This window comes from Larus michahellis, chromosome 2 (genome assembly GCF_964199755.1).
Source record: "Larus michahellis chromosome 2, bLarMic1.1, whole genome shotgun sequence".
Taxonomy (NCBI): Eukaryota; Metazoa; Chordata; class Aves; order Charadriiformes; family Laridae; genus Larus; species Larus michahellis.
In genome coordinates, this window is record NC_133897.1 from 3,983,373 (window position 1) to 3,995,947 (window position 12,575).

The following is a 12,575-nucleotide window of genomic DNA, read 5'->3' on the forward strand; positions in this document are numbered from 1 at the left end:
GATCCATCTGAATTATTGTGTGTGAGCAGTCACACTGCGTCCACGGGGCTGAACGGGGTTCCTCCACCCGTGTGCCCAGTGCCCAGGGGATTCTCCAACCGGTGGTCAAAGGAATGACAGTGCATCAACCAGAAATGCTCTTGAACCAATTAAAAATGCTTTCTGATGTCCTGCGTGCACTTATTTTCCACATAGGCCTCCCGGCCACTCCGAATTGCTGGTTTTCCTCTTCTTTGCAGCACCTTTGTTCGTTGAGGAGCTGATCGATCAAGCTGCTGCTGTCGGACAGTGCGTGACGCTGTCGTGCCGGACGGCGCCTCACTCCTCCCTGCACGTCAACTGGTTCAGAGGTGACGTTGGCATCCTTCTAGGGAGTCCCCAGCCTCTGGGACAGGGGTGCAGGGAGGGTTTTGGACACCTTGGTGTAAGTTTTGCAGGGTACTTATCTCTCCTATCTTCTGCTTTTCAGACAGGATAGCTGTCCAGAGCAGCAGCCGGATCCTCATCTCAGCCACACTCAAAAACTTCCAGCTGTTAACTATTCTCTCCGTTAGCGCTGATGATTTTGGTATTTACACCTGTGTGGCCACAAACTCCCTGGGCTCAGCATCCACCTCCTGCATCATAAGAAAAGCAGGTAAGAGAAGTAGCAGCTAAAGAAGTAGGTATTACAAGTACTTCTACCCAAAAATATGACCTGTAAATAGCTGTGAGGTGGTATTTCTGCAGATAGGTTCAGAGGACAATCTCTCTCTTGCCTGCTCTGGGCCGCGGCCCTTGCTGTCTGATAACGTGGCACATTTTGGAGGGTTCATTCCTCCTTCTTCGCTCTTTAGTCTCTCTCCTGGATTCGGAGCCTCTCCAGTAACCGTGTGGTTCTAGAACCAGACTTCAAAATCTTGAGTTTAGATTAGACATGGTTACGTTGCTGTTCCACTAGGTATGTGTGTAAATATACACATATATATAAATTAAAACATATACATTTTTATATATATATATATAAAGAATACGTGTGACTGAGGAATGCTGGCTGCAGAGGTATGTATCACAGCACTGCTATTGCCAACAGTCACTGGGTTTTGTGCCTCCTCTCGGCAGAGGTTCCTCCCAGCCCTCCACCCCCTGACATCGTGGAGGTCTACCAGGATGGAGTGCAGGTGGTCTGGAAACCGGTGGAAACCAACATCCCCATCCGTTACACTGTCCAGTGCAAGAGCGAAGGTAACGTAGAGCGCTACCCTTGCACTTTACAGGGAACACCTCGATTTGTGTGATTTCTCCACCAGCTGGATGTTTGATTTTTATTCAGAAACAGCCTCATTTTAGCTCTCGTTTAAAGATAGGAATGAAATTCATAGCGCCATCATTTAGCCATCGAAAAGTTTGATGCTGTGTTGGCTCAATCAGGCTGGAATATGCATGCTCGTGCAAAGGCTTTGCTAAAGCGTGAATCAAACTAAGTTGCATGGAAGCTGTGACCAAAAAAGTGAACAGCTACAGAAGAATATGCACGGCTGGTGCCAGGTACACAGGCCTGAGTAATCCTCTGACAGCCTTAGACACTAATAATGCCCAGCAACGACGACCAGCTGAAAATATCATCCTACCCCCAGGCTTTCTGTACAGTCTGCGGAGGAAGACGGTCTATCAAAAAGGCAATTCATCCTCTGCCAAACAGCCATGCTTTCTGCTTCCATCGATTGTGCAGGAAGCTTAGGGCAGACAGCCAGGACAAGATGCCGAAAGTTTGGCAAAACTGCATCTTCCGTTTGATGATCCCTGCCAAGTCTTGGTCCAGAGCCTGATGAAGTCAGGGGATGTTTTCTCATTTAATTCCACGAACTTTGAATCAAATCCCCAAGCCTGTTCTGCCTCTTTTGGGACTGTTTTTGCTGTTATTGTTATAAACGCTACCTGTGACAGTAATTTCTACTGCAGTCGCACATACACAGCCCTTTGGATTCAACTGCTCCCTGTTCCTTCTTTCAATTCTCCAAACACACACGTGTTTCTGGATTAGCATGAGCACGGGCAGCAGCTTTCTGTCTTTTCACTCTGGAGCTGATGTCAGCCACTTTTCCTCCAACACAGCTCGCTTTCTTGTTATTCCTTTCGACACAACTGTAGGCGAGACTTTGGGGAGGATACAAATGTGAGTTGTTCCAATTAGGAAGAAAAACAGGAAAGAGCATCCACTATCTTCCATTGCGTTCCGTGCATTTGGCAGGAACGTGCAAAGTCCTGCTTTCCTGAACACAGGAGAATTAAGATATGCAGAAAAAAAGGTCCTTGTTTTATCCATTATTTCACAGTAGGCTTTTGCATGTGGCTTCTGTAGACGCTTTTCTCTGTTTCTGAGCTGCATCTGCTCCTTCTTACACATACTCACCCCCTAATCCAACCAGTACCCAGCAAAGTCATTGATGCCTTCATTTTGGGCGGTGAATTATCGCTTGTCCTATGGTTTGAAGATTTCTACATGTGTTTATTTGAATGAAAGGATGGGTTTAATCTCAGGCAGTCTCAATTTGAGTTCAGCCTTGAGCACAGCAGCAATGTCAAAGTATGGGGCACAGCACCATCTGCAATGAACGATCATTGAATGTTTGCTGGTGATTTTCTATTTCCCACCTTAGTCCCATGAATAATGACTCCAGCACAAACCTACAATTTCAATTCCCTGAGAAATCACTCGAGTTTCATAAAAGCTGAGAGAACCTGGCCCCAGCTCGCTGGGTTTGGTAGGAGGGTGTTAGTGGATAGTTGTGCTCCGAAATCCTGCACCTCATGCTTTCAACTGGAACTCAAGATAGGGCCAAAGGGGAAAAAAAAAAAAAAAGAAAAAGTGATTTTTCTAAGCTTTTGTTTGGAGTTCTTGATGTGTGTTTGCATTAGAGCTTGGTGGTATGAATTACATAAACAGAAACTATACAAGAAACTTTGACCATTCCTCTGAAACAATCTCGCCACAGCTTGGACTGATTAGATGTAAACCAGCTGAATTTGAGAGAGGAGTTTGGCACATGCACAGAAGTTGTCCATAGCAAGTCAAGTTTTCCTTTGCTGCAAGAGATTCCGCTGTTTTTCCATATTCCCAACACATGAGCAAAGTTGTTGGGGGAAAAAAACCCACAAAACCAAACCACAAAAAAACCAACACACACACACACCCCCACACCCAAAACCAAAAAAAAAAAAACCCCAACCCTTGGTGTGACCATCTTAAATGACTCCTAATCTCTTTTCTCTCTTTCCTTGGCCAAGATGGGGAGTGGACAACTCTTGCTGCCGACATTGCTGACTGCTGCTACTATGCCAAAAATCTTTCCAGGGGGTTTATCTACTGCTTCAGGATAGCCTGCACCAGTAAAGCGGGAATGGGCCCGTACAGCGACCCATCTGCCAAAGTGAAAATCACCGGGAAGGATCAAATGGGTAAGATCGAATGCCGAGAAAGCATGGTGTTTTTCCCGCATCAAAACCATTGCACCCTTTTGGATGTGGGTCCAGAAGTCAAGGGCACGTGAATCAAGAGCAATTCCACCTGGCTTGGGGTGGTTTAGGTCTTCCTCCTCTTTGGCTCTCCTACTTAAAAGTAAATTATTTTCTAATTCTGGGCACAGGGGAATATGTGTAAATATATACAACATAAATATTAAAATAATAACAATATGTAAATATAAATAATATGTAAATATATATAAAAATACAATAATAATATAAAAGTCTGGGAACTGGAGAGTACTCACTGAAGACCCACTCAGTTTTTGATGTGAGACGACGAGGAAACAGGTCTGGGACAATGAATGTCTTACTGGTGGCACTGATCTATGGGTATGGATCTGCCGTTGGTGAAAGCCCTGGACCTGCTCTTTGGTAAGGACTCAGTCCTAAATTCAGTAGTTAATTTTTGTGTTCTGGTGTTTGCTACTGGGAATTATTACCCTGCCGTGGTGCATTTTTCAGCTGTATTTGGTCTCTGAAGTAGACAAAGCTTGATTTACTATTTTTTTCACCTGTTTGAATACTTCATTCTATTCAGATGTTTTTAAAATTAAGAAATCCATAACCCCACAGCAAATACATGCTTGTAGCAAAGGAAGTATCCTTTCTGCCAAGAAGTGGAAGGATGGTCTAAGTGGAATTTCCTCCCAGTGGAAAGGATTATTCTGTAAAAATCAGTTCACAAGAGATATTTTTAACTCACCCTAAATTCCCTGCTTTCCCTTGGCTCAGGATGCGTTACCGTATCTCAATGTGCCCGGCATTTCCAAGCAGAAGCTTTAATGCGTCAAGAGATGCTTTAATATTTCAGGGAGCGCTCGGACACAACCATATGCCGGAACCAGAGCAACAAGTTTCAGCTGCTGCCCTGAAATATCCAACTAAAAGGAGTTTCTAATTCTTTGTCAGTCTCTTACCGTGCCCTGATGACTTGCTGTGTGAGAAGATGAAAACCAGTGGCTAAGATGTTTGGTATCATAGCACACAACATACAATCCATCACCTATAGTTTGGAGTGGTCACACCAGGGAATTACTGGGTGAACAGCCCAGAATCTGCTTCATTCGAATAGCATTGGGTGCCATTGGGTAGACTTGTCTGGAGAAAGCCCTGCTGTCACCTTTGTCGTTCTTCACAGATAGTGGAGGGTGGCTCAGAGAGGCTCCAGTTTCCAGACAGAGGTGTTTTCCCATGTAATCCCTGTCCCTTTTTTTCTGCAGAGCTTCGTGCTGCAACGCAGCACTTCCCATCAGCTGCTACTGAAGAAGAGAGCGAGATAATCGCACCATCCGAGCCTTTCCCAACCTACCAGACCTACGCCTTCCAAACAGAGATCAAAAGGTAATGAATCCAACTGAGCACTCAACCAGACGGAGGGAAACGCCACCTGTGGCTGGAGTTTAGAAAAGTCACGTTTATAAATGCGCTGCTTACCTAGTCTCATGGTGTTTTGTTGAAAATACCTCCACAGCGATACCTCTAAACATGAGATCGTTGGTGTTACGTGAAACGGGGCCAAGCGGTTTTGGCAGAAGATAAACCCCCTTGCGTTCTAACACTCCTCACCGAGGTGGGAGGCTAGGTGCGGCGAGGTCTAAATTCTGAGTGATGCCCAATTCAGCACTATCAGTCCAATCGCGTTTAATATGTATTAAACTATTACGATTTGGATACACTAATAGTGGGCTGCACCTTCAGTCTAGTCGTGCTCCTGAACTAGCACGGCCTCTCTCAAGTTTTGGTCGCGTTCAGTGAGAAAGCGAAACGGCTAGCTACTTAAACAGTGCAGTTTATTTAAACAACAGATATACAGGTTCTTTAGGATTGCCGGTGATAAATACACTGTCTGCAAAGCACGTGCAAATAAAGATATTGCTAAGTATACAAACGCGCGACAAAATTATAAACGATACAGCCTGGCTATAAATGTAGGGTAGAGAGTCTCTAGAGAAATTTCTAAGTCCCCGAGAAAGCGCTCGGTGTAATCGAAGTCTTACCCAAAGGCGTCCCTATGGGGGGGAAGAAAGGCTCAGCCCGTCGACTGATCCCGGAAATCAGCGGTGGAATTCTTCGCGATGGTGTCTTCCCTGACATCCCCTCTCTCTTGGGCTATTTTTATATTATTTTTTTATCTTCAAAGTGGAGTTTGAGTGACTTTAGTCATACGTACTTTTATTATGATTAATGTATTCAAGGAGGAGTGTTCACACCTCGGGGGCGGATAGCCTCCGGGATGGAGGTGTGTTTTGGTACATTGTGGTGAGCAAAGTTCACACAAAAGGACAGCATTTCATCAACATTTGACGAAATGTTGGCTCGGGTAGCGTGTAGGCCGCTTATCAGTTCCGTAGTACCATCTCGTCCCCATATCTGCTATTCGTCACAAGGGAAGGCCACGGAACAAGCGTGTTCCGTTCCATCCCTCGTGTAGTTTCACAAACAACCTTGTACAGGGAATCACAGATGTTGCATTCTTCGTGTGCTAGCTGCGGCTGTATTCTACCTCAGAAGCCTCTTGATTTTATGACTTTCCTTAATGTGTGAACAATGCTGTATTTTTGTATTCTTGGCCAATTTAGTAATTATTCCACAGTTGGCTGAGCGATCTTCACCTTGCTTTGGTAGGACTCAAGTGTGGATTTTCTGGGAGAGCAAAAGGGTCTGTGCTGGGCACCAGGATATCGTGAAATGAGCCCAGGGCTAACAAAGGCTCCTCTCCTTGCTACAGCTACCGGTTTCAGACATAGGGTTGGGATTCAGCTTTCTCTGCCTAGAAGAGAAAGCACCAACTGCTGTTCCCAACAGAAGGAGGCAGCTGCCTGCAGGGGTTAGTTCTCCTGCTTGAGACACAATGAGCCACCTTGTCTCTCCCCACAGGAGTTAAGCTCTCACTCCTGCAAATTAAAGTGACTGTACAATTTAGAGACACAGGAGGATGTACAAACTGTGACAATAGATGCAGTAACTCCACCTCGGGCATGGATGAAAAACACAGCATGGGATCCTGGTGGTTTTAAAGAACAGAAGCTCCTGGCTCTTCCAGGAGTAGCAGAGAAGTTTAACTTGCCTTTGTGTTCCTTTGTACCAGGGGGCGTTTCAGCATCGTCCGACAGTGCAGGGAGAAAGTGAGCGGCAAGACTTTAGCTGCTAAAATTATCCCTTACTGGCAAGAGGACAAGCAGACTGTGCTCCTCGAGTACCAAGTCCTGAGGAAACTTCATCACACAAACATAGCTCAGCTGAAGGGAGCCTACGTCAGCCCACGGCACTTAGTGTTGATCCAGGAGATGTGCGTGGGACCGGAGCTGCTCCACTCTTTGGCATTACGGTAATAACAAGTGGAGGGAAGGGTTTTCCAGTCAGGGCTGGTGGAGGGAGCAAGACACCTGTCGCTTTTCCCTGACAAACTGGATCCTCTCTCTCCACCTGTTCCAGAGCGCTGTCATTGCACACAGGATTTGTTCTGCAGCTTCTTGTGATATAAAAAAATGACTTAAGTTCCCTACAAAGTTGGGGTAGGGGACAATTCAGGGCCACCCAGTTGAGATGTTGAATGCAATTTACAACAGTTGATATGAAACTCCCTCTCCCATAACAAGGAGATTATTGTGGCTCAGGAAGCCTCATTTCTCCTCCATGTTGTTTCTCACAACGGCAGAAAATGGATCTGCTGATTTAAGCAGAGGGAATGGTGGGCATCAAATCTGCATTCTGATTTCTGCACAACCACATGCAGCTCTACAACCTCTTGAACCTCTTGCAGCTGTAAACCTGACTCACGGTCTGGACCAGCCTCTCCATATACAGTAGAGTTGCTAAATGAGTAGAGCTGTTTCTTCTTGACTCTCAAGGCCCTCATGCGATTAGACATCTAGGGAAGGACGGTAGTGGGTGTAGATAGGGCATGCAGATAGGACACCTCTGGTTTCTATCCCCTTTCTTCTACCAGGACATCGTACTCAGAAGTGGAGGTCCGAGATTACCTGTGGCAGATCCTCAGTGCCATTGAGTATCTCCATGCGCACGGCATCCTGCACTTGGATCTCAGATCTGAAAACATGATCATCACTGAGCCCAACCTGCTGAAACTCCTGGATTTTGGCAATGCACAGTTCTACACACAAGACAAGGTTATTACTATGGACAAGTGCATGGACTATGTTGAAACCATGGGTAAGTAGAGTTCAGTCACAGCGACCTTGGCCTTGTATGCAGTCCGTGGTAAACAGAAACAGAGAGTCATTGGTCAAAGCAGCAGTTGACCCCACTGAGCAAAGTTTCCCAGGCCCTGCCCTCCAGTAACAGCATGAGTTTACAGGAACAGATAGTGGTGACAGCAATCCCACTTGCCGACCACAGAGGACAAAGCCAGAGAGGTCACAGCTGACACTGCTCTGGCTGGCGTCCATGTTTCAGAGCAGTATTACTGCCATTTGGCCTGAAGCTTTTTCTTCTTTGCTCTTGGGAAGGTAGCAAAACATAAAAGTACCCACTGGTTTTGTGCTGGTCTCTGCATTGGACGGGAGCTTGGCTCACGCCAGTTTGCTTTTCTAGCTCCAGAACTGCTGACAGAGCAAGGAGCCCTCCCGCAGACTGATATCTGGTCCATCGGAATCACAGCCTTCATCATGTAAGTCAGTCTGTCTTTCCCTGCCCTATGAGCAGCTTTAAAAGTGCAATTTCATAGTCGTCAACCAGGGGAGATGCATTGACTCAGAGAGTTGACCTCAGTTGTGCCCCTCTCGTGGTTTAACTCCAGCTGGCAACTAGGACCGTGCAGCCACTTGCTCACTTCTCCCCCTCGCCAAGTGGGATGGGGAGAAGAATCAGAAAAATAAGGAAAACTCATTTTTAATGAGTTTAATAAGTAGAGCAAAAGCTGCACACGCAAGCAAAGCAAAACAGGGAATTCATTCCCTGCTTCCCCTCAGCAGGCAGGTGTTCCGCCATCTCCAGGAATGACACGTAATGGTTACTTGGGAAGATGAAATGCCATCACTCTGAACATCCCCTGCTTCCTTCTTCTTCCCCCAGCTTTATATACTGAGAATGACATCATATGGCATGGAATATCCCTGTGGTCAGTTGGGGTCAGCTGTCACAGCTGTGTCCCCTCGCAACTTCTTGTTCCCCCCAGCCTAACTCACTGGCGGGGCGGTCTGAGCAGCAGAAAAGGCCCTGAGAGCTTAGAAACAACCAAAAACATTAGTGTGTTGTTAACGTTATTCTCATCCGAAATCCAAAACACGGCACTACACCAGCTGCTAGTAAGAAAGTCAACTCTATCCCAACCGAAACCAGCACAGCCCCCTCTTCTTGGCAGTGACACAGAAGTCTGTGTGATGGAGAGTATGGAGCTGGCTGCCCCACACTCTGCCCAGTCCCACCGATGTCTCCGAGCAGAGCAAGGCTGTTTTACAGCACAGCAGCTGCTGGCGTTTCTCACTCAGCCTTGCCTGAAAAGCCCCAACTTTAACCAGAAAATTCAAATTACACCAAGTAGAAAAGCAGCCAAAGTCATGAAACCCACAGAAGAACAGTGGCCTTTGGGATTTTGTTTTCCCATATGATGTTTCATATGTCGTCACCCTCCTCTCACTGCTGTGTGGGAATTCCTGGGAGAAGCAGCACCTTGAGCGATGTCTTCCATTCTGCTCAATTCTCTTCTTTTGGGGCAGGTTGAGTGCCAACTACCCCGTCAGCTCCGACATACCCTGTGAGTTTCTGAGGACGGCCAGGAAGGGGAAAGTGAAGCTCACGAGGTGCTACGCGGGTCTCTCTGGGGGAGCAGTGTCGTTTCTCCAGAGCACGCTGTGTGCAAATCCTTGGTAAGATGGTGTCTGCTTTCCCAACAGTACAGTTGGTGTAGATTCCGGCTATTGTCCTTTCTCTCCATTTGCAAGGAGCCTCCTCACCCAACGTGGATCCCCAACTGACCTTCTCACCTTTGTCTGTCTGTCCTAGGGGAAGGCCATCAGCCTCAGAGTGCCTTCAGAGCCCATGGCTCCAGGAGACAGGTTTGGACAACAGGCAGCAGGCTCTGGTTACCTTCCCTACCACCAAACTGAGGAATTTCCTCACCGAACGGGAAAAGAAAAGGGGCCTACTGTGCTCCAAGTATGGCCTCATGATTGCACAGTGACATAAACGTAACGACAGATGTGAATTGTCTCCCTCTCCCCTTCTGAACTTAGTGTTTGGTACCAAAGAGTCCTGCCAAGTTGCTGTGCATCAGCTGAGCTGGAGTAACTGCTCTGAGCAAAATGTTGAGAACATTAATCCATATTATGTGCATTGGCACAAGGTAACAAGAGAAATACAGACCTAACATGGCTCAGCTGACTAACGGTAACTTGACAGTACGTGTGTCACTTGGCTGCACGCTTCCTGGAATAAACAGGAGAGATTGGCATAGCCATTTCTGCATGGAACTAGCTACCAGCCCCAAGCAGCTTTGCAAATCCTTCCCTGAGGTCAGAAGGACTCCACGCACGCAAATGCTGGGCGCTGACTTCTGCCCCTGGCCCAGGACGTGATGACCAGACATGCTTTCAGATGGTACGGCACTGCTCATCCCACAGTGACCAACACAGCAAGGTCTGAGTGACTGGTGGGTTTCCCCCCTGCCTCCAATCCAAAAGAATTCAGTGACCAGTTATGATGGGAAAATAGGGAAGAGTGAAGCACTTTTTTAGGAAAGGCTGATGTTAGACAGCTGTGTATCTTCAGGCTGTGGGTTTAGAGGTCCAACTAGATAAAGCCCTGAGCAAACTGCTCTGAGCTGATAGCTGACCTTGCTTTGAGCAGAAGGTTGGTCTAGAGACCTCCTGAGGCCCCCTCCCAACCTGCTTTATCCTGTCATCCTATGTCCTTGCCAAGTGCCAGACACAAGGCTGGAGTGGTGGGACTCTGCTAGCATCCATCAGCAACCAGGCTCAGCATGTCGCTTACCTGGCCAAGTTCTCCACCATCTCCACGAGGCTGGAGGAGAGATCTTCTAGCTGTGGACCAACAAGAGGCTTGCAAAGGGAGGAGGCATGTGTTACCTGTGTGACAGTAGTACCACAGAGCTTTTCATACTCTGTGAGGAAACTCACTCCTGCGCAAGTGACAAGGAACAAGAAGGGCCAGTGTCCATCAAAGCAGCCTTGTAGCTCGACCCTGTGGTACAAGGTGTGTACAGGGAGGGGAGCAGCAATGGGGCTTTCTGGTAACTGATTAATTGCACATCTTCCTCATCCTACTCCTGCAAGAGACCACAGTTTGCTTGTCTTTGGGAAGGGTTAATGGCCCAAGTTGACCCTCCGTATGCCACTCCTCTTGGGCAGCCCATCTCCTGCTCTCTTAGAGCCCAGCCCGCTGCTTGGTGAGCTGTGTGTCTCCATGGAAGGTCACCATCTCTCCATGGGCGCCTGCACTGTCGTGTCTGCAGAGCTGACCAAGCTCCTCAAAGGTTTCAGGGTTTGAAAACACCACAAAACTTGTTTTTTGGGGCATGTATTTGAACTCTCCCATTAGACCTAGATGACAGACTTACCTATCACAAAAGATCTTAGCATAACACTTCACCTGTTTGACTGTGTCTGCATCAATTATATTAAAAATGTGTTAATTACAAACATACAGAAATAACTCTTGAAGAAACCAAGCTGTGACTTGGTGTATGGGTATCTCTGGGAAAGATGTTCCCTATGGCCAGGATGCTGGCACACGGAGCGTTTAGTTGTACGGCTTTCTTCGCAAGTGGGGCTACAATGGGCGTGTGCAGAAAGCCTTTTCTCAGCCCATCCAAGACTGCCAGACGGTGGTGCAAGGGGCTCGTTGTAGCCTTACTTTGCTCCCCGTCGAAAATGCTCCCCCGTCCTGCCTGGCTTCACTGCCTTTGGATCGGTGCATCCTGCCTGTCACGGGGCATTTCAGCATATGCCGTGACCTGCTGGGAATAACTTGGCCACCGGACATTAAAGGCAGCAAATGCAGTAGTGACCATGCCGTTGTTATATGCAGATGTTGTACCACTAAGAGGCTTTGCCCCTTTGAAGCCGGGCTGCTCCTCTCTGGGAAGTGCATCTACCAGGAGACGTGGCAGCAGCGTCACTGGGAAATCTTGCGTGTTTTAATTCTTCAGAACAATCCTCAAATTTCAGGTTCCTCTTTCTCCTTCAAAATCTGCTTTCCTTTGCAATGGATGGTGTTAGCTGTGTCATTGCTTTTTACTTATAACCTCGGTGTTCCTTTGAGTTTCTCTGAAGTGAATGATGTATCTATTGGTGCCGTTGAGTTTCTTCAATTTTCCTTACAAGCAGCGGTAAGCGGAGGCTTTCTCAGAGCTGTATCTGGCTGCGTTTAGAGGAACATGGATGGGAAATCAGTTTCTAATGCATCACAGTTTAATATTAGAGGTGATGCCGTTGAACCAGGGGTGGTCTTTCCCAACATGTTTAACCCAAATTGTTCCAAACCTGAAGCACGCAGCATGACGACTCCTTCCCTTGCACGATGTGCAGAGCAGGAATTGTAACTGAGAGCAGAGAAGCTTTCACTGTGCTGCTGAGCGCAGACACCAATTCAATAGGCTGTAAAGCTTTGAACGTCAACATAATATTGTCTTCACTATGCAAAATCAAGGTCTTAGGGACAGATTCTGTGCTTAGTTCTCCTGGGGGATGCATAGAGGAGCCACACGAGACAGACACTGCAATGAGCTCTGCCCCCGCAGTGACTTTTTCAAGCCCCTGGATTCCTTCCAATTTAGTTTCTTTTACAAACCCACCCAATAAGGTTTCTGTTGGCACAGGTTAGTTCTTTACTCTTCCTGGTACACTTTGGGATGAAGCTGAGTGCCAGGGGACAACCCATCTAAGCATAAATCTTAATTGCAGATTAACTCATTTGGAGCTTTCACACTCTTCCGTATATGACTCAAATGAAGTGATTTTTATTTTATTCTATTTTTGCTTCTCACAACTGCATGCATTGGAGCATGTCTGAAGTCTTTTCTAGACTCAATACTGTTTGGTTAAATAAACCACTCTGACAAGAAAGTAAAGCCAAATTTTTCTGCCGAG

General features: G+C 46.9%; 1 protein-coding gene across 34 annotated transcripts in view; it reads left to right on the forward strand.

Annotated features, from left to right (window-relative positions):
* Positions 1-12,575, forward strand: part of OBSCN (obscurin, cytoskeletal calmodulin and titin-interacting RhoGEF) — a 200,607-nt gene extending 188,032 nt beyond the window's left edge. For 33 of the 34 annotated variants that reach the window (XM_074573908.1, XM_074573915.1, XM_074573910.1 and 30 more), the window contains 10 exons: positions 240-350; positions 470-637; positions 1,102-1,224; positions 3,268-3,438; positions 4,728-4,848; positions 6,596-6,835; positions 7,457-7,680; positions 8,062-8,137; positions 9,186-9,335; positions 9,472-12,574. In XM_074573908.1, coding sequence (XP_074430009.1) covers positions 240-350; positions 470-637; positions 1,102-1,224; positions 3,268-3,438; positions 4,728-4,848; positions 6,596-6,835; positions 7,457-7,680; positions 8,062-8,137; positions 9,186-9,335; positions 9,472-9,649 — 1,562 coding nt within the window. In that variant the 3' untranslated portion in view covers positions 9,650-12,574. Of the gene's footprint in view, positions 1-239; positions 351-469; positions 638-1,101; positions 1,225-3,267; positions 3,439-4,727; positions 4,849-6,595; positions 6,836-7,456; positions 7,681-8,061; positions 8,138-9,185; positions 9,336-9,471 lie in introns of all 34 variants that reach the window. The other variant, XM_074573946.1, reaches the window with a different exon arrangement.